The sequence below is a fragment of the Equus asinus genome, chromosome 17, assembly GCF_041296235.1.
Source record: "Equus asinus isolate D_3611 breed Donkey chromosome 17, EquAss-T2T_v2, whole genome shotgun sequence".
Classification (NCBI taxonomy): Eukaryota; Metazoa; Chordata; class Mammalia; order Perissodactyla; family Equidae; genus Equus; species Equus asinus.
Genome location: NC_091806.1, coordinates 41,661,176 through 41,685,916, shown reverse-complemented (window position 1 = coordinate 41,685,916; position 24,741 = coordinate 41,661,176). Strand labels below are relative to the sequence as shown.

At 48.5% G+C, this 24,741-nt stretch overlaps 1 protein-coding gene across 8 annotated transcripts; it reads right to left on the bottom strand.

Moving 5' to 3' along the window:
• Positions 1 to 522: 522 nt before the first annotated feature.
• LOC106841623 (phospholipase A and acyltransferase 4-like) lies at positions 523 to 22,375 on the bottom strand. 8 transcript variants are annotated; one of them, XR_011495146.1, is made up of 8 exons: positions 16,934 to 17,622; positions 14,568 to 14,676; positions 12,570 to 12,838; positions 8,186 to 8,450; positions 5,845 to 5,941; positions 5,043 to 5,119; positions 3,773 to 4,160; positions 523 to 3,357 (listed from the first exon to the last, which is right to left on the bottom strand). XR_011495146.1 is itself a non-coding variant. In XM_070488054.1 (7 exons), the coding sequence occupies exons 1-3, from the start codon at positions 18,016 to 18,018 to the stop codon at positions 12,720 to 12,722; spliced, it is 237 nt and encodes a 78-aa protein (XP_070344155.1). In that variant the 5' UTR covers positions 18,019 to 22,375; the 3' UTR covers positions 3,990 to 4,160; positions 5,043 to 5,119; positions 5,845 to 5,941; positions 8,186 to 8,450; positions 12,570 to 12,719. The 8 variants fall into 8 exon arrangements, 2 of the variants coding, with proteins under 2 accessions (XP_070344155.1, XP_070344154.1); XR_011495145.1 differs by lacking the exon at positions 16,934 to 17,622 and adding an exon at positions 9,976 to 10,340 and having other exon boundaries at positions 14,568 to 14,673; XR_011495142.1 differs by lacking the exon at positions 16,934 to 17,622 and having other exon boundaries at positions 523 to 2,966; positions 3,053 to 3,357; positions 14,568 to 14,673.
• Between the last annotated feature and the right edge of the window lie 2,366 nt (positions 22,376 to 24,741).

Here is a 24,741-nt window from a genome sequence, read left to right as displayed (position 1 = left end):
AGTGCTGGAAGCTGGGGGGCCCCACAAGGGTCCCCTCGAAGGCTCAGCTCCCATTGAGATGCTGTCAGTTTGTGTCTCTCAGGCGGGCATCTCCAAGGATGGGAGTCCCAAGGCTGGAAGAGACAGAGTCTAAGGAGGAGGAGGAGGTGCTCACTCTTGTCTCCCAGCTGACGTCACCCAAAATAAAAACCCTTTCCTTGCCATAAGCCTGGTGTTCCAGCTTTTATGTGGCCCCTCTTGTGTGGTGGGTAAAGAAGCTATGTTTGTAGCTGGTAACAATTTGATGAGCCAGCCAGGAGACTCTTGTCCGTGGTTCCGTGGCCCTGGGCCAACTGGGATCTCCTGGGAAGCAGTCCAGCAGCTGCCTCGGTGATCTGCCCGAGGGGCTGCCCCAGTGTTTTCCATCTGACCCAGCACCCTGGCCCTAGGCACGTTTTCTTCTGGGAAGGAAACAGGGTCTAGATTTGTTTGTTTGCTTTTCCTTCTGGTGAGTGGTCGGACTCAATCTGGAATCAGGTAAGTTGCCTCGGGGACGCCCGTGAACTTCCTTCCCCTCCATCTGTGGTCCTTCCACTTATGGCAGGGCCGTCTAGGGTCCTTTCCATTCAAGGAGGAGCCATCTGGGTGTGCATTTGGAGTAGCAACAGTTGTAGGACTTTCTATCCTAAATCTGGGAACCGGTTCACTGGTGTCTGGTTTTTCTGTGTCTGGATCTGTGTGTCCGTCCATCTCTGTGTATTGGAATGGAGAACGTGCTGTCTGTCCTAAGCAGAGCCCATTGGGGCTGATTCTGAGCAGACAGTCTCATTATAGTTATAAGCCAATGGCTAAAAAGGGATGATTTTCTTTTGTAACACCACATAGCCACAATAGTCTTTAGCTTCCAGAGAGAAAATGGCCAAACAATGGATCCTTAAGTTGGAAAACTTTTAGAGAGCTCTGGGCATAAATAGCTCTTTTATTAATACCCATAAAAAGACCATATTAAAAGGAAAATACAGCGATTAGTCTTAAAAACTTAACCAAACTTCGGGTCTCTGCTTCTTCTCATGGTCTTATAGATGCTCATGAAAACATTAAGTTAACAAAGAAAAATCAGAGGGAGAAGAGTCACAGGACTCAGCCCAACAGGATGGAAATCTTCAACTAGTTATTAAAAGGAAAATGGGATAAATGGAACTGACACGAATAAAGTTAAAACAAAGGTTTTAATAAACACTGCCTAAGGTTGGATGGGCTAAAGGGACCCCTATAGGCCCTCCCCCAACATTAGGGGACCTCAGACAGGCCTGTTCTGTTGACCCCAGTTTAAAAAAAATTTAACAACTCAGAAGGCAAAAATCACAATGATAAAGCTGACCGACAATTGTTTGGGGCAACAGTTAGGCCGCTCAAGTTGATCAGACTATGAAGATTAAAGTGTTTACGCTCGTATCACATAAGGAGGTTATGTCAACTTTGCCTGAGTGGTTTTTGGGGAGTGGATGTTATGCTGAGCTGGGAATGCTTCCCCTATATAGTATTATAAGACCGAGACTTGTTACTGTACTCAATGGAAGCTATGATTGAAGGTATAAGAGTTAATAAATTTGAGGAAGGTTGGTATATTTAAACGGGCTTTATGTAAAATGATTACATCTCTTTTGTCTGATTGTATTGTACATTACGTCATGGGGATAAACGTTACATTTCACTGGGGAATGTTTCTCCTGCCTGATATTGTAAGAGCATAGAAATCCCCGCTTCAGTGTTAATTAAACATGCTAGAGGAGATCTCATTTTAAAATGGCCAAAATGGGGCAATTTCAGTTTCCCCAAACTGGTGTATTTACATATGCTGTTGGAAAAAGCCAGCTGCAGCAACAGGAAGCCTATTTTAATCTTTTGAGGCTTCTAAATAAAATCAGGAAGACTTTCCTGCCTCTTTGAAAGAAAATAATTAAATACTTAAATACTTAAATAATTAAATCTGCTGCTCCTCTCTCTTTTGTTGCTGAGCTTCCCCACTTCAACTTCCCCAAAATTCCTGAGCTAAAATTAAAGAGTAAAAATAAGTAAACTTGGGGCCGGCCCGGTGGTGCAGCAGTTAAGTTTGCATGTTCTGCTTCGGCGGCCCGGGGTTCGCCAGTTTGGATCCTGGGTGCGGACATGGCACCACTTGGCAAGCCATGCTGTTGTAGGTGTCCCACGTATAAAGTAGAGGAAGATGGGCACGGATGTTAGCTTAGGGCCAGTCTTCCTCAGCAAAAAGAGGGGGATTGGCAGCAGTTAGTTTAGGGCTAATCTTCCTCAAAAAAAAAAAGTCAGTAAACTTTTAAGATAATTGGAAATTGTAACGGCCATTCTGGGGAACCTCTGATTCAGATGAGTCCACCTTCAGGGTCACCTTTAAAAGAGAAGATTTAAACCTCTCCTAATGGAATGTAGTCTTTGATTAATATGCAGAAACTTCTGAAAGTCAAAGTTATTGGATGTGATATAAAATGATCTGTGGCAAATAAGAGCTTATTAAAACTTACTGGATTGCTTTAAAATAGACTTGTCCTCAGAGGCATCAACACTGGCTATAAGGCAGAAAAACTGAAAAGTTCTGAAATCACAAAACTGTGGTGTCCTCGGCCAGGGAATTGAGGCCAGGAAGGAGGGTAGGAGAGGAGGAAGGCAGGGACAGGTTAGACCCAGGGGGAGGAGTGGCAGAGAAGACCCAGCTCGGCCACTTCCCAGCTGACTGTTCCAGACAGGTTCCTTTGTCACTGAGCAAGGGCTTGCTGCCCGATGCCCACGGAAGCCAACACTATGGCACTGGCTTTTGAAAAAAGAAAGAACTTTATTGTGAGGTCATCTGGCAAGGAGACAGGAGGCAAGGCTCTCAAGTCTGTCAGATCTGTCATCCTGAGGCCATGAGTTCCCACCCAGCACATGTGCTGTGCCGGGTCTGATGTTGAGCAAGGCTTGATGAAAACAACCTGCTTTAACACAGCAAAAAGAGCGTAAGCTGGTCAATGTTTTATGTGCTGTTTCCCCTTTACCTCTCTGAGCCTCAGCTTCCCACCTGAGCAATGGAGTGATGCTACTTCCCTGGACGTGGTGGGAGGGCTGCAGTTATTGTAGGAAAAGGGCCCAGGGCTGGCTGTGTGAATGCAGCAGCCCGCTCAGTGCTGGAAGCTGGGCGGCCCCACAACGGTCCCCTGACGGCTCAAGTGCCATTACAGTGCTGTCAGTTTTCGTCTCTCAGGCGGGCATCTCCAAGGGTGGATGTCCTGAGGCTGGAGGTGACGGATTCTGAGGAGGAGGAGGTGCCTGGTGCAGCCACGCACAACCAGGGGCAGGAGGCATGATGACGATTTGAGGGTCATTCTGCAAAGAGCAGAGAATCTCCAGACTCACCCATGCAACCATGCTGGGAATGGGCCTGGGGCTGCCACATGCAGGCTGTCGTGTCAACACACTCAGGAGCACATGCACAAAGCACCTGCATATACATGTCTGCCTCCTCGTTATGCACACACAACACACACACACAACACACACAGACACAGAAGACATGCCTACACGTATGCACATACATACAACACACACAAGCAAAACACACATACACACATACAGAACACAAACAGGCATAATATACACACTAGACAAATCTCCACTCTCCCATTTCACAAGGTCATTTTTTCTAGGCTTCCAATCCCTGTTTGTAGGGGAACCTCTAAAGGTGACAGCAGGCTGAGCACCCCACAGGGGTTACGAGATCTTCCCCCGACCCCAGGCTCACACCAGTGATGAACGTCAGCAGGAGGGTCCCCAGGCCGAGCTGCAGCTCCCCAGCCAGGGTCTCTGATGTCGCCTAGCAGCCTGTCAACACCATTTCTGGTTTTTCTCTTCCAGTTTTACCAAGATCTCAAGCCTGGAGAGGTGATGGAGATTTCTGGCATTGGCTATAAAGAATGGGCAATCTATGTGGGAGATGGTGATTTGATCCGTCTGGCTCCAATGAGTAAGGACTGTTGAAAATATAATTTTCAGAATATTTGTTACCATAATGAGATCAATGGGAAGAGAGAGCTGAGCAAGGGAAACCTGAGTTGGGTTTTCTCTGAACAGCACTTAAGCAGACCGAACATCCATGTCCCACTGAGTCATCACAGGGGGTCCCATAGGTCCTGCCAGAAGCAAGGAAAGAGGTTGTGGGCTCATCCACTGAAGCCGGGGGGCTTCAGCACTCAGATCTGTCTGGCTGACCAGTTTGCCCTGGTATGCAGACTCTGATATGACTTAACCCACAAAATAGTTAAAAGTTTGTGGAGATAAATAAACTGTCTCTTAAAGAAACTTTAAGGTCTACAGTCTAAGGTTTATGGTCTTCAAGAAAAAAGCATGTACTCACATGATTTTACAGACAAGGTGTCTTGAGACTAGTTACTTAACACTCCTTAAGAGAAGCAGCTTTCACAGGTTTATACATCAAAAACTACTCTCATACAAGTGAACAGTAAGTACATGTGAACAATTTATTTAACTCATTGATAACAGAAGCAGTAGGACGATAAATCCAGTTAAAAGGAGAATGCAGGGAACACATGAATGTATAGACAATGAAAGAAACAGAAAGCTGGAAAAAGCCTACTAAATTAGATGCACATGGTTCGTGTCCTACAGCGCAACGGTACCACAACCTTTGATGGTCTCTTCTCCACCAAGCGTCTGCATTCCCACTGGGCAATAATCATTGTCATCACGATGGGAATAATTTACATCCATCTTATCAGTTTTCTATGAGCTATCATCTACCTTGGCAGAGTTGTAAAAATATCTGAATTGATGGTAAAACAAGCTGACAATCCAGATGCCCCTGAGGGGGGCTTGTAAGGGAAAGCATGGCAGTGATGACATGTGGTCCTTTTAGTGCCTAACTTCCAGGGTGTGGGTAGTTTTTTTTAAGGACATAGATTCTAAGTGCAAACAGCAGTCTTTCGATTAGAAACATCCTTAATTAGCAAGCTCATTAGTGACTCTCCCTCTTAGAAAATTAAGCCTGCACTCACCCTAGGATGGAATTTGGATTCCATGAGCTGATGGCTCTTCTGTGGCCCTCTCCATGTGCCCAGAGCGGTGCCCAGTCCTAGGAGAGAAGACACTCACGTGAGGGATTCCCTAAGGCTCAGCTCAGCGCCATGGAAGGAGCCTGCCCTTTGGAGGTTGAGAGAGGCAGTTTCACACTTGGGTTCTAGGATTTTCCACAGCATAGAAAAGTCTGAAAGGGGCCAGCCCGGTGGCGCAGCGGTTAAGTGTGCATGTTCTGCTTCTTGGCAGCCCGGGGTTCGTCGGTTTAGATCCCGAGTGCGGACATGGTACCGCTTGGCACATCATGCTGTGGTAGGCATCCCACATATAAAGTAGAGGAAGATGGACACGGATGTTAGCTCAGGGCCAGGCTTCCTCAGCAAAAAGAGGAAGACTGGCAGTAGTTAGCTCAGGGGTAATCTTCCTCAAAAATAAAAAAGAAAGAAAGAAAAGTCTGAAAATGTCTCTCTGGGTCCAATATTGGTTGTAAAATGGAGATGATAATATTTACCTTGAAAGTTAAAAAGGAGATTAAATTGGGTAATATGTGAAAAGTTTCCCAGCATAGTGTCTGAAACACAATGGGTACTAAAAGAAATTTGATCTCTTTCTGAAATTCACAAGTACACGGGGATAAACAAATAAAAATACGATTTGCTATCACTGTGTATAATGGCTAAATTTGAGAACAACCTAAATGCTCACTAATAGGGCATTGGTCAAATAGATGATGTACGTTCCTATGATGGAATGCAGTAGCGTTATATTTTGAACAGGTCTTACTTAGGAGACATGTGGATCACATCACCACCTCCCACGTAGATGGCCCAGTGCTGATAGCGAATGCGGAAAATCTGAATCAGGTCTCCAGGCTCAGGTTCTTCACAAAACAGCAACAGAAAAACCAGAGATGGTGTAGACAGACTTCTAGGCAACAGTACAGACCCTGGCTAGGGAGCTGCGGCTCAGCCTGGGGACCCCGTTACTGATATTTATTACCTGGGGAGAGCCTGGGGGGTGGGGAAGAGCTCATAACCTCTGGGGGATCCACATACTGCTATCACTTTTAGAAGTTCCCCCACAACGAGGCACTGGAACCCTGGAAAAAATGACCTTTGTGTAATGAGACAGTAGAGATTTCCCAGTGTGTGTATAGACGAGCTTGTGTGTTTTGTGTGATGAGCATGTGCACGTATGCATGTTTGTATGTGCATGACATGCAGGTGTATATGTGTGTTGTGTATGTCTGCATGTGTGTGTTCTGTATGTTGTGTATACGTGTGTTGTGTGTTCATTCAGTGTGTGTAGTGTGTGTGTGTTGTGTGGGAATGTGTACATACTGAGGATTGGAGACAGGTGTATGCAGGTGCATTGTGCATGTGCTCCTGAGTGTGCTGACATGACAGCCCGTATGTGGCAGCCCCAGGCCCATCCCCAGCAAAATCAGGCAGGTGAGTCTTGGCTTCTCTGTCCTTCCCAGATGGACTCTCACAGCCTCATCATGCCTCCTGCCCCTGCTTGGGCATGGTCGCACCAGGCACTTCCTCTTCCTCAGACTCGGTCCCCTTCAGACCTGGGACACCTAGCCCTGGAGACGCCCACCTGAGAGACATGAGCTGAGAGTGTCCTAACGGGTCCTGAGGCTTTGAGGGGCCCCTTGTGGGCCCCCCAGCTTCCATCACTGTGGGGGCTGCTGTGCTCGCACAGCCGGCCTCTGCCTGCCGTTTTCCTACAATAACGGCAACCCTCACGCCGCCCTGTGGAAGTATGACTCCATTGCTCAGGTTGGAGCCTGAGGATCAGAGAGGTGAAGGTGAAACAGCGCATAAAACACTGACCAGCTTAAACTAGTTTTGCTTCCTTAAAACAGGTTGTTTTAATCAAGGCTTGCTCAACCACAGACACGGCACTGCACATGTGCCAGGCGGGAACCCATGACCCCAGGATGACCCCGGAACCAAGAATCTTCAGAAATGTTGCCACCGGGTCCCTTTATGAAGCCAGAAGTCCTTCAATAAGGAAAATCCAGCTTCCAGCAGCCAAAGTAGCTTGATTGCCATATAGGGACTGATTCGAGACTAGCCAATCAGCTTATAGGGTCCCAGATGCAGCTCAGGAGCCCCAAATCCTTAAATTTCACCCCAAACCTTGGATTGGAGAGACAAATTTGAGAACTTTGCTTCCTGTCTCCTTGCTGGTTGTCTGTACAATAAAGTTCTTTCTTTTCTCAAAAGCTGGTGCCATACTGTTGGCTTCTGTTTGCATCAGGCACCGAGCCCTTGCTCAGTAACAAGGGAACTTCCTGAGGATAGTCAGCTGGGAAGTGGCCAACCTGAGCCTTCTCTGCCACTCCTCTCTCTGGTCCTGATTCGTCCCTGCCTTCCTCCCCTTCCATTCTCCTTCCTGCTCCTCAATATCCTGGCCCAGGGCACCACAGCTTTGTGACTGGAGAATTTTTCAGTTTTTCTCCCTCTCTGTGTCTGATCTCAGCAAATGACAAAACTCCTCCATCCTTCATCCCAGGCTGTCCAATCAGAGACCAGGGTTCAGCTGACCTTTGTCCTCTTTCTCATTCTAATACACAATAACCAATATTGACCCTGAAAGTTTCTCCTGAATTCACTATCTCATCCACCTCCCACCCGGTGACTTGGTTTGGAGCAGCCTCATCCCTGCCTCTGTGATCCCCCATGGCCTCCTGGCCATGCCCCCTCCTCCTGTCCCTGCCACTCCACATCCAGTCTCCCCAAGACCCACTGCGGCCTTCCCAAAGGGCACAACTGGTCATGAGCTTCCTCTGCCCCCAGGGTACTGGGCACACCGTTTGGTAGGTCCCAGGCCCTTTAAGACTGGTCTTTCCTCACCCCTCCTCACCCGCCCTACACTCTGCCCTGCAGTCTCCCTCATCAGAGAGCTTGCTCTTGCCTCTGCTGCTCTGCACATCAGGTGTCTCTGTGCCCAACCACCTTCCCCACACCCACACTTTCTCTCTCCCCATCAGACATCCCAGTATCATGTGTTTGCATCATTATCAGAGATTCTCCCCTCTGGCTGCACAGCTCTGTCACCTCCACCCCAAGCAGACCTCCAGGAGGAAGAGGGATCACCCCCAAGAGGAGCTTACCTGGGCCATGTTGGCCATGCCATATCTCAGATGGGTGACAAAGTTCTTATGCTTCCAGTCCAGAACGCTGTACTCCACCACCTGACCAATCTTCTCCTTCGCAGAACTGATGATCTTGCTCACAAGCCGTGGTTGTACCACTGGTCCCAGTAGTTGTCAACCTGATAGTGGTAGCCGTTCACGACGTCCTGCAGGCGCTCCTGTTTCACCACCGCCCTTCTGCTCAGAATGGAGATGCTGGAGGAGCCAGCCTCAGAGTCCTCACCTGGAATCAGAGACACAGCCACCCAGGGCTGTAGGGGAAGGCGAAGTAGGGAGAGAGAAGGGGTGGGACAAGAAAGAAGGACAAAGGGAATCCCTATAGAGCCCTTGGGGTTTGTCCTTTCACAAATGTGATTGGAGAAGTCACATATCTTTCTCCTTTAACTTAACAAGCTGTGAGGATTTTTTCAAGTCAATGAATGTCGGGATTGTCTACAGCTGCCGTTACATTCCATTATATGAATGTACATCATCTATTTGACGAGTCCCCTATTAGTGAGCATTTAGGTTGTCCATGAATTTAGCTGTTATACACAATGATAGTAAATCATAATTTTTTATTTATCCCTGTGCGCTTGTGTGTTTCAGAAAGAGATCACATTTGTGTCAGTACGCACTGTGTTTCAGACACTATGCTGGGAAACTTTTCACATATTACCTAATTTAATTTCCTTTTTAACTTTCAAGGTAAATATTATCATCTCCATTTTACAACCAATATTGGACCCAGAGAGACACTTTCAGACTTTTCTGTGCTGTGGAAAGTGCTAGAACCCAAGTGTGAAACTGCCTCTCTCAACCTCCAAAGGGCAGGCTCCTTCCATGGCGCTGAGCTGAGCCTTAGGGAATCCCTCACGTGAGTGTCTTCTCTCCTAGGACTGGGCACCGCTCTGGGCACATGGAGAGGGCCACAGAAGAGCCATCAGCTCATGGAATCCAAATTCCATCCTAGGGTGAGTGCAGGCTTAATTTTCTAAGAGGGAGAGTCATTAATGAGCTCGCTAATTAAGCATGCTTATTTTAAGTTTCTAATCTAAAGGCTGGTGTTTGCACTTAGAATCCATTTCCTCAACAAAAACTGTCCACAGTCTGGAAGCTAGGCACAAAAAAACCACATGTCCTCACTGTCATGGTTTCTCTTCCAAGCCCTTCCTCAGGGTCATTTGGATTACCTGGGCTTCATTTATCATCAACTCAGATATTTTTACAGCTCTGTCAGGGTAGATGACAGCTTGTAGAAAAATGATAAGATGCAGATATGTCATGCTGACCACGATGACCATGATTTTTGTCCAGTGAGAATGCAGACGCTTTGTGGAGACGAGAACTTCAAAAGTAACAGTACCATTGCTCTATAGGACAAAAACCATTTACTTGGCAGGCTTAATCCAGCATTGTTTTTTCTCTCATTGAATCATACATCTGTTCCCTGCATTCTTCTATTACCTGGCTTGTCATCCTGCTGCTTCTGTTATTAAAGAGCTAAATAAATCCTTCATACATACTCACTATGCAGTCGTATGAGAATTTTTTTGATGTGTAAGCCTATCAGAGCTGCTTCTGTTAAGGAGTATTAAGTAAAGTCTCTCAAGACACCTTGCCTGTGAAATCGTCTGAGTACAAACGACACAGCACTGAGAAACATGCTTCCTTCTTTAAGACTATACATCTTAAAGTTTCTTTAAAGAAACTATTTCTGTCGACCTTCAGAAACTTTTGTGGTTGAAGTCATACGAGAGTCTGCATACCAGGGTAAACTGGTCAGCTGGCCAGATCTGAAAGCTGAAGCTCCCCAGCTTCACTGGATGAGCCCACGAACCTCTTTCTCTCCTTCTGTCAGGACCTCTGGGACCCGCTGTGATGACTCAGTGGGCTATGATGTACATTCTGCCCAAGTGCTGTTCGGGGAAAATCCAACTCAGGTTTCCCTTACTTAGCTCCTTCTTTCCATTGTTCTCATCATGGTAACAAATATTTTAAAAGTTATATTTTCAACAGTCTTTACTTAGAGGAGCCAGATGGATCACATCGCCACCCCCACATAGATGGCCCAGTGCTTAGAGACAATATTGTAAATATTAATGAGGTCCCCAGGCTCAGGTTCTTCACAAAACTGCAAGAAAAAAACCAAGAGATGGTGTTAAAAGACTTCCAGGCAACAGCAGAGACGCTGGTTAGGAAGCTGCAGCTCGGCCTGGGGATCTCCTTGCTGATGTCATCAGCTGGTGAGAGCTGGGGGTGGGCTGAAAGGACCAAGCCCATGTGGCGTCCTCTGCTTGCTTTCAGTTCTGGTGATTTCTCCACAACTAGGGGCTGGAAGGCTGGAAAAAATGACGCCTGGAATAAGAGAGGGGGAAATTTGTCCATGTGCATATTATGCACATATCTGTTGTGTGGTGTGCATGTGTGTATATATAACCATGTATATATGTGCACGTTAGACACATGTAAATGTGTGTTCTGTGTATGTCTGTGTTGTGTTCACATGTGCATTGTGTGTTCTGTTGTGTTGTATATGTGTGTTATGTGTTTTGTGTACCTGTGCGTGCTGTGTGTGTGTGTTGTGTGTGTAAGTTTGCGTACTTAGGATGAAGACGTGTGTATGCAGGTGCTCCTGAGCGAGTTGACATGACAGCCTGTATGTGGCAGCCCCAGGACCATCAGCAGCAAAGTGAGTCTTGAGCTTCTCAGCCCTTCCCAGACAGACCCTCAAGTTCTCATCATGCCTCCTGCCCCTGGATGTGCATGGCCACACCAGGCACCTCCTCCTCCTCAGACTCTGTCTCCTTGAATTTCAAGACACCCATCATTGGAGATGGCCACCAGAGAGACAGAACTGAGAGCATTCGAAAGGGTCCTGAGCCCTCAGGGGACCGTTGCGGGGCCACCAAGCTTCCATCACTGTGGGGGCTGCTGCACTCACACAGCCAGCCTCTGCTGGCCCTTTTCCTACAATAACTGCAACCCTCACACCATCCCCCGGGGAAGGAAGCATCACACCATCGCTCAGATGGTAGGCTGAGGATCAGAGAGATGTAGGTAGAACAGCACATAAAATATTGACCACCTTAAGCTAGTTTTCCTTCCTTAAAACAGGTTGTTTTAATCAAGCCTTGCTCAACCACAGACACGGCACTGCACATGTGCCAGGCGGGAACCCATGACCCCAGGATGACCCCGGAACCAAGAATCTTCAGAAACGTGGCCACCAGGGCACTTTATGAAGCCAGAGGTCCTTCAATAAGGAAAATCCAGCTTCCAGCAGCCCAAGTAGCTTGATTACCATATAGGGACTGATTCGAGACTAGCCAATCAGCTTCCATGGGCCCAGCTGCAGCTGAGGAGCCCCTAACTCCTTAAATTTCACCCCAAACCTTGGATTCGAGAGACAGATTTGAGAGCCTTGTGTCCAGTTGACTCCAAAAAAGTTCTTTCTTTTCTCAAAAGCCGGTGCCATAGTATCGGCTTCTATGGGCGTCGGGCAGTGAGCCCTTGCTCGGTAACAAAGGAACCTGCCTGAGAACAATCAGCCAGGAAGCGGCTGGGCTGGGTCTTCTCTCCCGCTCCTCCCGCTCGTACTGATACGGCCCTGCCTTCCTCCCCTTCCATTCTCCTTCATGCTCCTCAATGTCCTGGCGTGGGGCACCATAGCTTTGTGATTTGAGAACTTTGCAGTTTTTCTCCCTCTCTGTACCTGATTTCAGCAAATGACAAAACTCCTCCATCTGCCAACCCAGGCTGTCCAACCTGAGACCAGAGGTCAGCTTACCTTTTTCCTCTTTCTCATGCCAACACCCCAAAACCAATACTGATCTTGGAAGTTTCTCTTGAATTCACTTCCTTGTCCTCCTCCCACCCACTCATTTGTTTCAGAGTAGCCCAATCGCTGTCTCTGTGACCCCCCTGAGCTCCTGACCAGCCCCCTCCTCCTGTCCCCACCACTCCATATCCAATCACCCCAAGACCCACTGTGGCCTTCCCAAAGGGCGCATCTGGCCATGACCTTCCTCTGCCCCCAGGGCACAGGATACACCCCTGTGGCAGCTCGCAGCCCCTTCATACTGGCCTTTCTCCCCACTCTGTGCATTCCCTGCCCTCTGCCCCCAAGGTCCCCCCCACCCCCCCCACAGAGCTTGCTCTTGTCACTTCTGCTCTGCACATCAGGGATCTCTCTCCCCAACCACGTTACGCAACCCACTCCTCCCCTCTCCCTCTGTCAGACATCCCGAGAGCCTGTGTTTGCAGCATTCATGGGGAGTCTCCCTGCTGGCTCTCCAGCCCAGTCGCCCCCACCCAAGCAGACCTCAAAGAGAGAGAGTGATCACCCCAAAGAGGACCTTACCTGCCTGCTGCAGGCTGTGCCATATCTCAGATGGGTGACAAAGTGCTTATACTTCCTGTCCTTAACACAGTACTCCAACTGCGCCCCAATCATCTCTCTCGCAGAACTGATGATCTCATTCACAGGCCACGGTCTGTACACCTGGTCCAACTAGTTATTCACTCGATAGAGGCAGCTTCCCACTGCGTACCTCACATGCTCCTGTTTCACCACCGCCCTGATGTTCCCGCTGGAGTAGGTGCTGGAGGAGTCAGCCCTAGGGCACTCACCTAGAATCAGAGACACTGTCACCCAGAGCTGCAGGGGGAGGTGAGGCAGGGAGAGAGAAGGGGCAGGACAAGAAGGAAGGATGAAGGGAATCCACCAGTGAGCTTTTGGTGCTTGTCCTTCCGTGAATGTGATTGGAGGAGTCACAGACTTTTCTTCTTTAACTTAACAAGCTGTGAGTATTTTTCATGTCAATGAGTGTTGGGCTTATCTGTAGACGCCACTGCATTCCATTATATGAATGTACATCATCTATTTGACCAATGCCCTATCAGTGAGCATTTAGGTTGTCCACAAATTTAGCTGTTATACACAATGATAATAAATCGTATTTGTTATTTGTCTTGTGTACTTGTGCATTTCAGAAAGAGATCACATTTGTTTTGGTACCCCCTGTGTTTCAGACACTATGCTGGGAAACTTTTCACATATTACCTAATTTAATCTCCTTTTTAACTTTCAAGGTAAATATTATCATCTCCATTTTACAACCAATATTGGAGCCAGAGAGACATTTTCAGACTTTTCTGTGCTGTGGAAAGTGCTAGAACCTGAATGTGAAACTGCCTCTCTCAAGCTCCAAAGGGCAGGCTCCTTCCACGGCGCTGAGCTGAGCCTTAGGGAATCCCTCACGTGAGTGTCTTCTCTCCTAGGACCGGGCACCGCTCTGGGCACATGGCGAGGCCCACAGAAGAGCCATCAGCTCATGGAATCCAAATTCCATCCTAGGGTGAGTCCAGGTTTAATTTTCCAAGAGGGAGAGTCACTAATGAGCTCGCTAATAAGCATCCTTATTGTATGTTTCTAATCTAAAGGCCGATGTTTGCACTTAGAGTCTATCTCCTTAATAGAAACTATCCACTCCCTGAAAAAGGACCACATGTCCCCACTGTCATGCTGCCAACCTCCCTCAGGGTCATCTGGATTAAGTGGGCTTCATTTTCTGCAATTCAGATATTTTAACAACTCTTTCAAGGTAGATGATAGCATACATAGAAAACTGATAAGGTGCAAACATATAATTCTGTCCGTGATGACACTGATTTTTGTCCAGTGAGAATGCAGACACTTGATGGAGAAGTAAACATCAAAAGTAATGGTACCATCACTCTGTAGGACAAATCCATCTACATCTGATTTGGCGGCTTACTCCAGCATTTTTTTCTTTCATTGACTATACATACATCTGTTTCCTGCATTCTCCCTTAAACTGGCTTGTCATTCTGCTGCTTCTCTTTCAAAGAGCTAAATAAATCATTCATATGTACTCACTATGCACTTGTATGAGAATGAATTTTAGATCTGGAAACCTGTGAGAGCTGCTTCTGTTAGGGAGTATGAAGTCAATACTCAAGACACGTTGCCTATGAAATCATATAAGTACAAAGACACAGCACTGAGAAACATGCTTCTTTCTTTCAGACTGTAGACCCTCAGAGACTTTGCTGCTTGAAGTCAGTTCAGAGTCTGCATTCCAGGGTAAACTGGACAGCTGGACAGACCTGAGTGCTGAAGCCCCCCGGCTTCAGTGGATGAGCCCACAACCTCTTTCCCTGCTTCTGTCAGGACCTATGGGACGCCCTGTGATGACTCAACGGGACATGGATGTACATTCTGTTCAAGTGCTGCGCAGGGAAAACCCAACTCAGGGTTCCCTTGCTAATCTCCTATTTCAATTGCTTTCATTAAGTTTGGAAATATTTTGAAAATTATATTTTCAACAGTCCTAACTTATAGGGTCCAGATGGAGCACATCACCACCTCCCACATAGATCGCCCAATGCTCATCGCCAGTGTGGAAAATCTCCATCAGGTCTCCAGCCTCGAGATCTTCATAACCCTGGAAGAGAAAAGCCAGAAACGGTGTTGACAGGCTGTTAGGCAACAGCAGAGACCCCGGCTGGGGAGCTGCGGCTCAGCCTGAGGGCCCCGTTGCTAATTTTCGTCACCCGGTAGGAGCCTGGGGTGGGGGAAGATCTCATAATCCCTGTGGGACCCTCAGGCTGCTGTCGCTTTTAGAGATTCCCTCACTACCGACTCGCTGAAGCCTGGAAAAAGTGACCTTGTGAAGTGGAGATTTGTCCAGTGTGTGTATAGTATGCATGTGTATGTGTGTGCGTGTGTGTTGCGTGGTGTGCATGTGTTCACATGTATACATGTGCATATTTTGCAAGTGTATATGTGTGTGTTGTGTGTATGTGTGTGTGTCCAGTAGGGTACCATCTATCTGTGTGTCGTGTGCGTGTGTTTTGTTTGTGTATGTGTGCACATACAGAGCATACAGACACGTATATGCAGGTGCATTGTGCATGTGCTGCTGAGTGTGTTGACATGACAGCCTGCATGTGGCAGCCCCAGGCACATCCCCAGCAAGATCGGGTAGGTGAGTCTTGAGCTTCTCTGTCTGTCACAGAGGGACCCTCAAGTCCTCATCATGCCTCATGCCCCTGCTGTGTATGGCCGCACCAGGCTCCTTCTCCTCCTCAGACTCTGTTCCCTCCAGTCTCAGGACACCTACTCTTGGAGATGCCCCTCTGCAAGACACGAACTGACAGCATCCTAACGGGACCTGAGCCTTTGAGGGGACAGTTGTAGGGCCCCCAGCTTCCAGCACTGAGGGGGCTGCTGCACTCACACAGTCGGCCTTTGCTGTCTCTTTTTCTTTAATAACTGCAACCCTCACACCTCCCCCGGGGAAGGAAGCATCACTCCATTGCTCAGGAAGAAAGCTGACTACGAGAGAGGTGAAGTTGATACAGCACGTAACACGTTCACCTGCTTACACTGCTTTTGCTTCCTTAAGATAGGTTGTTTTAATCAAGCCTTGCTCAACAACAGACCCAGCACTGCACTGTACCAGGCGGGAACCCAGGGCCCCAGGATGACCCTGGAACCAAGAATCTCCATAAATGTTGCCACCAGAGCAATTTATGAAGCCAGAACTCCACCAATAAGGAAAGTCTGGCTCCCAGTAGCCCAAGTAGCTTGAATACCATATAGGGACTGATTTGAGACTAGCCAATCAGCTTATAGGGTCCCAGATGCAGCTTAGGAGCCCCAAATCCTTAAATTTTACCCAGAACCTTGGACCGGAGAGGCAGGTTTGAGACACTCGCCTCCTGTCTCCTTGCTGGTCAACTTCCCGATAAAGTTCTTTCTTTTCTCAAAAGCTGGTGCCATCGTGTTGGCTTCCATGGGCATCAGGCAGCGAGCCCTTGCTCAGCAACGAAGGCACTTACTGAGAACAGTCCGCTGGGAAGCGGCTGGCCTGAGTCTTCCCTGCCACTCCTCCCCCTGGTCCTGATTCGTCCCTGCCTTCCTCCCCTTCCACACCTCCCTCCTGCTCCTCAATGTCCTGGCCCTGGGCACCACAGCTTTGTGATTTGACAGCTCCTCAGTTGTTCCCCCTCTCTGTACCTGATTTCAGTGAATGACAGACCTCCTCCATCTCTCGTCCCAGGCTGTCCAATCTGAGGCCAGGGGTCAGCTGACCTTTGTCCTCTTTCTCATGACAATACCAAATAATGAATACCGACTCTGGAAGTTTCTCCTGAATTCACTTCCTTGTCCAGCTCCCAACCACTTGCTTTGGGGCAGCCCCATCCCTTCCTCTGTGACCTCCACGGGGTCCTGACCAGTCCTCCTCCTCCTGCCCCTGCCACTCCACATCCAGTCTCCCCAAGACCCATTGTGGCCTCCTCAAAAGGCACATCTGGCCATGCGCTTTCTCTGGCCTTAGGGCACAGGGCACACCCCTTGGCAGCTCCCAGGCTCTCATGACCGGTCCTTCCTCACCCCTCCTTGCCCTCCCTGTGCTCTGCCCCCAGGCTGACTGAATCACTTCTTTTCCCTCACCACAGAGCTTGCTCTTGTCTCTGATGCTCTGCACATCAGCTATTTCTGTCCCCAACCACCTTCCCCACATCCATTCTTCCTGTCTTCTCCTATCAGATGTCACTCTTCCGAGAAACAGCCCTGAAGGCCCCAGCCTGGCTCAGCTGCCATTCCCTGGGTCCCCAGGCCCCCTGGGACCCCCACCTCTCCCTGCATGGGTCATGTGCTGCAGTTCTCTCTGCCATTCTGTCGCCCGCCCCTACCCGGCTGTGCGTTCCATTTAGGCAAGATCTCGTATGCTCCTCTCCCTCCCTGGATCTCCAGGGTTTAGCAAAAGGCCTGGCTTGGGATGGGAGCAAAGGAAATATACACGGACCAGGGCTGGAGGATCAGCAGGGCCCGCCCATTACCCCTCCCCCTCAGCCAGGGCAGGGCAGGCACAGAGACAATCTCCACTTTGGAATCAAGGGGATTTTTTTCACTCTGAAACTGACTGTCTAAGGCAAGGCCCGGGCTCCGTCCACGGCAGCTGGTGATAGATGAACTATGAGCTTGGGCCCTGCCTGGATAAGGAGATGGTTTCCCAGGCAACAGAGCCCTGATTCATTTTGGCAGCGAGAAAGCCCTTCTCAGAATCAGGTGATGCACAGGGTGGACTGCCCTCTGGAATGTGCAGTGTGTCTTCCCAGAACTGCCTCATTTCCAATAATAGCCCGAGTCAGGTGATTCCTTTTCATGGCACACTGCTGAGCTCTGCCTGCTCCTCCCTGGAACTTGCGTCAAATCTGCAGATCAGGGCTGATGAGAGGGGAGGTTTCAGAGTCAGAACGCTGAAATTTGAATGCACTTAATAAGGCAGGACAAATGCCGTGGGGGAAAGAGGAGAGAGAAAGGACTGGAGCTGGGAAGGCCCCAAACTCCAGCCAGCAGCTGAGCAGACAAGGAGGGCTTCACTCACTTCCAAGTTCCACGGTCCCTCCATGGCCATACTCCAGCTTCTTTCCCAGCTCAGCCAGCCACAGCTCCCAGATGTGCACAGCTCCTCCTACACGTGGATCCCAGCCCCACCCCCACCACACACACACACACACACACACACACACACACACTGTGCCAGACACAGAGGAGCCTGACTCTGCTGGAAGACCTCACAGTCCTGCAGGAAAAGGGACTTTTAAACCACAAATACAGTTTTCTGTGAAAGCCATGTAAAGCCTTTCCAAGCTCTGGAGTTAACAGTGCCCAAGGCCAGGAACCCAGACTGAGCTGTTTGGAGCAGCAAAGTGCCCACGCCCCGCCCTGCTATAGAGCCACTGATGGAAATGTCCCAGGGACTTACCTGAGCCATGGTGTTCTGGCCTTCTGCTGCTCATGGATCAGCTTTTATACCAAAGTGGAGAGTTTCACTTTCAATTTCTTCTGACACTCTTTCAATTCTGCTCAGTCCTAACCACTTTTTAAAGAGAGACTAAATATTTGCTCAAAACGGAGAGGACAACGGTTACCTAACTGAGAACACGGAATCATTGGTGCCTTAAGCCACGGGGAAGCAGTGAGAGCAGGAGGGGAGCCTGATAATCTGCCCCTGCTTCAGAGACCCCAGGTCTCTCCCAACAGAAGCCCTGGGCAAATGTTCCTGCTGCACGAAGGGGCGGCCTTTAGAGTGTTGGTCATCAAGGTTGCACTGCTCCCTCGGTGAGCAACTGACAGGGGCCGCCGGGGGTCTAACTCTGAGATGACTACCCCATGCAATACCCAACACAGAGTGGGACCTCACGTTGGAGCGTTATTCAACAGGAATCAACTGAGTACCCACTGTGTGCCAAGCACTCTTGCAGGACGGAGGGATCCACCAGTCAACAAGACCTATAAGAATCAGTGCTGTTGTGGGCCGTATCTTCTTCTTGGGGAGACCGACAAAATTTAATGAGATAGATATTATGTGAGATGGAAAAGACTGAGAAAAATGGGGCAGGGGAAGGGATGGCGGAATGGGGAGGTGTGATTTTAGATAGTGTGGTTGAGGACGGCCTCACTGAGCAGGTGATTTTTGAGTCATGAACTCAAGGAGGTGGGAGGGAGCCCTTCACATACCCACAGGGAGAGTGTCCCAGGCAGGGAAGCAGCCATTGCACAGACCCTGAGCCTGCTGGTGTCTGCTGGTGTCTGGAGACAGGAAGCAGGTCATAGGAGGTGACAGCCGAGAGGTAACAACAGCCCGATGTACATGGGGCTGCAGGCTGTTGTTCCGGTGTTGATGTTTACCCTGAATGAGATGAGAGCCAGTGGAAGGTTGGGGCTCAGCGGTGATATGCTCTGACTCAGGCAGTTTTCATAGACTACGTCTGGCTCCCGTGTTGAGTATAGTCTGTGGAGTCGAGGGTGGAGGTGGAAGAGCAATTTGCCGTCTTCAGGCAATAGAGCAAGAAGAGGTGATTCGATTCTTGATCTGTTTTGAAGGTAGAGTGTATTAGTTTGCTAGGGCTGCTGTAACAAATACCTCAGACTTAAACAAGAGAATTTTATCTTCTCATGATTCTGGAGGCTAGAAATCCAAGATCAAGGTGTCAGCAGGGTTGGGTTCTTCTGAGGCCTCTCTCCGTGGCTTGTAGATGGCCGCCTTCTCCCTGTGTCTTCATATGGTCGGTCCTCTGTGTGTGTCCTAATCTCTTCCTCTTATAAGGACACCAGATTAGGACCCATCCATGTGACTCCATTTTAACTTAATTACCTCTTAGAGATCCTATCTCCAAATGCAGTCATATTCTGCGATCCTGGGGGTTAGGACCTCAACATGTGAACTCGGGGGAGGGGGACAGACTGACCTATAACATTGACTTTCTGGCATAGCAGCATAATCCCGGGTCGTCTTGTGGTTTCCCTTTCCCTACCCTGGAATCAGCATCTCTCCAAGGAGCCTGGTTCCTTTTAGTGGATAAGGGTATGTAGAAAGCCAAATCAGATCATTTCAGGAACTTCTAACTTAGTTCTATTTCTTGGAGCCAAAAATATTCTGATGGAGATATTGAGCCTTTCTCTCTAAAACACTGTAACACATCCCACTGACAGGATTTTCCTTTGGGGGTGAGGGCCCCCTCCGATCTGCACCCCTTCCCCTACTGCCCAACACATTCTGGGATTTGCAGCTGCCTGATGGAGAGAGGGAGAGAGGCTCCTTCTGGCGGTGGTTGTGGGAGCCAAGCACTAAGGTCCCATTAATTTTTATCTCTCTGGGTGTCAACTCCTAGGAATGCGTGTCCTGGGGCTGGGGAGGGATTCTGAAGAGGGAATCCTGACTCACATGCCATGGACACAGTGGGTGGGAGGAACATGGTCGGGCTCTGAGGGTCAGTCTGAAAGGAGGGAAGGGGAAACAGCTAACCCCCAGTTCTCCTGGGCTGTGCCTGGTGCTCTGACACACTGAACGTGCCTGTCCACGAGGCGCTTGTGTCCACCTGCACAGACTCAGAAAACAACTCGCGCGCACACACGGTCAATTGAGCGCACACACAATGTACTTGTGCACACACACATACACCTGGACAACTCTCCCCTTCTACATCTCTCAGAGGGCATTTCCCTGGGCTCCAGTCCCTGGCACCCCCCAAAGGGGAGCCCTGCATGAGCGACAGCACTGCTGGGGCACCCTACCTGTGACAGGAGCTTACCCCAGCTGGATTCACCCAGGAAACCAGAGCCTGGTTGGGAAGTTGAATCTTAGTCTACACACCTTCCTCTCTGTGCGTCTCCTGGTTTCTCTCTGGCAGACAGTCCCAAAGCCTGGGGATGTGATGGCAATTTTTACCCCGGCTGTGATCACTGGAGGATGGTCATTGGTCCGCATGGCTTCTCCAGGTAGGGACGTGTGTTTCTATTTAAACATCAGCCTTGAGTTTAGAAGTAGGAACCTTTGGTAAACTAAGGTCAGTATGATGTTCTAAGGAGTCGAATAGCTTGTCTTGGTGGAAATAAAATACTAAAGACTTTTATTCACTGTCCAATGGAACTTATTCTACATCAGTTGAGTTGTACTTTTTCCATAAATGCTCTCGTGTGTCTCCCACGTGCCAGGTGATAGGACATAAGAGAAATGTGAGGAACAGAACGTGTTTCTAAATGATCCACACTGTGTCAGCCTGTCAACAGGGAGGGTTAGGCCTTCAGAGCTTGTGAGCCTGGTTCCAAATCCTGGCGGCACAACAGCTCAGCAGAGACCTTGAATACGCTGCTTAATCTCTTTGAGGCTCAAGAGATAGACTGATAAAATGGGGATGATAAAAGTTACCCTGTGAGGTGATGGAGGTGATTAAGTGAGATAATGTATAAAAAGGCACCCAGCATAAGTGCCTGGCAGAAAGGAAATACCGAGAAAGTGGTGTTCTCTTTCCTCATCACACAAAGGTACAAAGTTATTCACAACATCATTTTAATAAGAATGAAAATCAGAAACAACCTAAATGTTCAAATTACGAACTGGTCGGATAAGCTCTAGTTCATCCAGGTGGGATCGACGAGGAGCTCGGCAAGGCTCTCTGCAGGTGTCCGCTCACATCTGCGCAGGTGGACGTGCACGTCCACTCAGACACACAATGGACACAGTCACTCAAAACATGTGCTCGAGACATGTGCTCATCCAGGGACACAACAGGTCACACACCCAGATAACCCCTTCACTCCCTCTGTCCCCAAGGGGATCTTTGCCAGTCTGAGCACCGTCAGCCGTTAGTGGGCAGTGACAGGGACAGTGGGGAAGGGATCCCATCTGTGAGGAGCACTTTCTCCTTCCTGTCACTGAGCCACAGATCCACCCCAGCCAGGGGAGCTGGCATTTCCAGAGACTTCTCAGATTTATCTATATCCATTTTGTCACATTACAGACAGCGTACCAGAGCCACATTCCAGAGAGCTGATTGAAATTTTATGTCCTGACAAAGGGCACTGGGTCCTACATGTGGGAAATGAGAATGCGCTCTGTGTTCCTTATTCATGTAAGGCTGAGCCAGCTCTCCATGTCACTGTCCACTCAGGAACAACTCAATGTTTCAAACAGTGGAATTTAACACAGGGAATGGCTACATAGGTGTTGGAAGCTGAGAGCGGGGACACCAAGGTAACATTTATGATGATGAAATATCCTTGGTTATCCCTATTAATGTTTTGGGTCTTGATTATTATTTTACATGATATTCAAGAAATTCAATGCAATGACGATGAACACACCCCACAGGCACGTGCATGTGAACACACAGCTGAGTGAATGACCTCTGAGCAGACACACTCCCTGCACCCTCCTTCCTCTCCCACGTCTTGGGTGGTGGGGGTGGAGGCTGAAAGGAGGCTTCCCCAGGCTCCAGTTCCCAGCACCTGCACAAAGGGGACGATGTGAGAGTGACGCAGGGCCTGGCTTCCCTCTTGCGACAAGTGCTCCCATCTCCCTGGTTTCCCATGAGGGGATGAAGCTGCAGCATCGCCCCTTCCAAAAGAGATGCCACTATCTCGGGTGGGTGGGGGGTCAAGTGGATGCACCCCTTGTTGTTCTATCACAGGCAGGCCAAACGCCATACCTGCAGAGCTGCTGGTGAGTCTGGAGTGGCTATGATCACTGGGCCATCTACATGGGAGACTAGAATGTGGCTCAGCTGGCCTCTGCAAGTAGGCAAGGATTTTCAGTTTAAATATCAGCGCATGAGTTTAGCATCATGAGCGTGTGTGCAGTGAACTGTAATATCGCTGCTTCCTACTGAGCACCTTGGGTTCTGTGGCAATAAAAGACTCTGGACCTTTGTTCACTATAGGATGAAATTTGTTGTACATCACTTGTGTTGCATTTTTTTGGTAAACTCTCTCAAATGTCCCAAACGGAACTTGTTTGCAAAAGGTCCACAAATGTCAGCCTGGCTCTATGGAGAGGGCAGGCCCTTCAGAGTTTGCGAGTCCTGGTTCCAAATCCTGGCTCCACAACATCTCAGCAGAGACCTGGCAGTGCTGCTCCATCCCTCTGAGGCTCTGGAGACAGTTTCAGGAAGGAGGGAGGATAACACTTACCCCTTTGGGATGGGGAAGGGATGAAATGAGATAGCATGTCAAACACCAGCATGGGGCCTGGCACAAGAGAGGTAGTTAAGAAAAGCTGTCTCCTTCTGAATAATCAAGTGAAAAGAGCAGGATTCATTGAATCATTGAATCTGACACACAGTGAGAGAGAAAGAGAACGAGTGGCAGAGGGTCACCGTGAAAGGTGAGCCTGGAGCTCCCTGTCCTGCACCTTTCCCCCCTCTTTCTGCCCTGCACCCTGCTACTGTCTGGAGCTGAGAGACTCTCAGTCTGTGATTCCCAGGTGAGTTCTTCCTCCTTAAGCAACAAGGTCAACAACCCCCTGGACTACATACAATACAGACCCTGCGCCACGGATGCGAGCATCAGTTCTGCAAAGGAGAAGTTTGTTGAACGGATGGAGTACACCCCTGTGTGGAAAGCAACATGAGCCTTTCCTCACTGATCTGCCATAGGTGCCCACAGGTGAGACGCCTTTGGCAGGAGGCCTCATTTCCTAGAGTTCTGCTCATGAGAGGGGGCACTGGCAACATCAATGGGGTCAACACATTATTTCTCAGAATGCAAGTCAGAGCCACCATTTATTGAGTTTCAACTCAGTATGAGGCATTTTAAATAATTTCGACTCATGAGTTCTTACAACCACCCCACTAGCTTGATGTCATTTCCTACCTTTTCATGTGAACACACTGAATTCGTCCAAATTGATGAGATCTAAGCCTGTTGAGGTGTGGTGGTGGTGTTTTTCCCCCTGGGACAGCACTGCTTGCTTGGGGAACTGTGCTCACGAGGATGGTCAGTCGGGAACCCTGAGAGCGGGCACGGACCAAGACAGAAGAGCTGGTTCTGACTCTGGCACCCCACAGCCCAGCTGTGTGACTTCTGACGAGTTATTAGCCAGTCTGCCATTCTTCATCCCACTATCCCGTCTACATCCCAGGGTTCTCACGAGAATGAAGTGTATGGGAAGTGCCGGAAAACTGAGAGTGCTGCTCATATGTGGGCCACTGTTATGAACGGCTTGTTGTCCCCACAGCCCTGGGGGTGATCAGAGAATGACTTATCATCTCTGTTCTACAGTGGAGGGAACTGAGACTCAGAGAGGTCACATGATCTGCCTAAGGTTCACCAGCACAGATCCTGCCACTCTGAGTCCGGCTGTTCTCTAGTCTCCCTCCTGCCATTGGAATGCACAGGTAACAGGATACAAAGTCAGCACACAGAAATCAATCAAATTTCTACATAACTGCAGTAAACAATTTCAAACTGGAGTTAAAAAATACCATTTCCAATAACCCTAAGAAAATGAGATACTCAGCTATAAATCTAGCAACACTGTACAGGATCTGTATACCAAAAACTACAAGATGCTGATGAAATCAATCAAAGCTGTGAGTAAATGGAAAGGCATATGGTGCCAATGGATTCAAAGATTCCACATAATAGAAAGGCCAATTCTTCCCAAGTTGTTCTATAAATTTAATTCCATTCCAATCACAATCCTGAGGATCTTTGGTGGGTATGGACAAGCTGATTCTAAAATTTATATGAATAGGCAAAGGAACACGAATAGCACAAACAATTTTGAAAAGGAAAGTTGAAGGAATTACATCACCCAACATCAAGATTGACTGTAAAGATACAGTAGTCAAGACAGTGTGGTATTGGCAAAAAGATGGATACACAGACTAACAGAAAAGAATAGAGAGTCCAGAAATATGGCTATACAAATATAGCCAGTTGATTTTTGAGAAAGGTGTAAGAGCACTTGCTTCAATGGAGAAAGATAGTCTTTCAAAAAAAAGTTACTGGAAGAATTGGACATCCACATGCGAAAGCAAAAAACAAACACAAACCCTTCAGCCCAAACTGCACAACATAATGAACAATTAACTCAGAATGGACCTACACGTGAACTCCAAAGTATGAAACTTTTACAGGAAAACAAAGGAGAAAATCTTCGTTAGGCAAAGGATTCTTAGACATGACACCAAAAGTACAATCTGGAAAAGAAAAA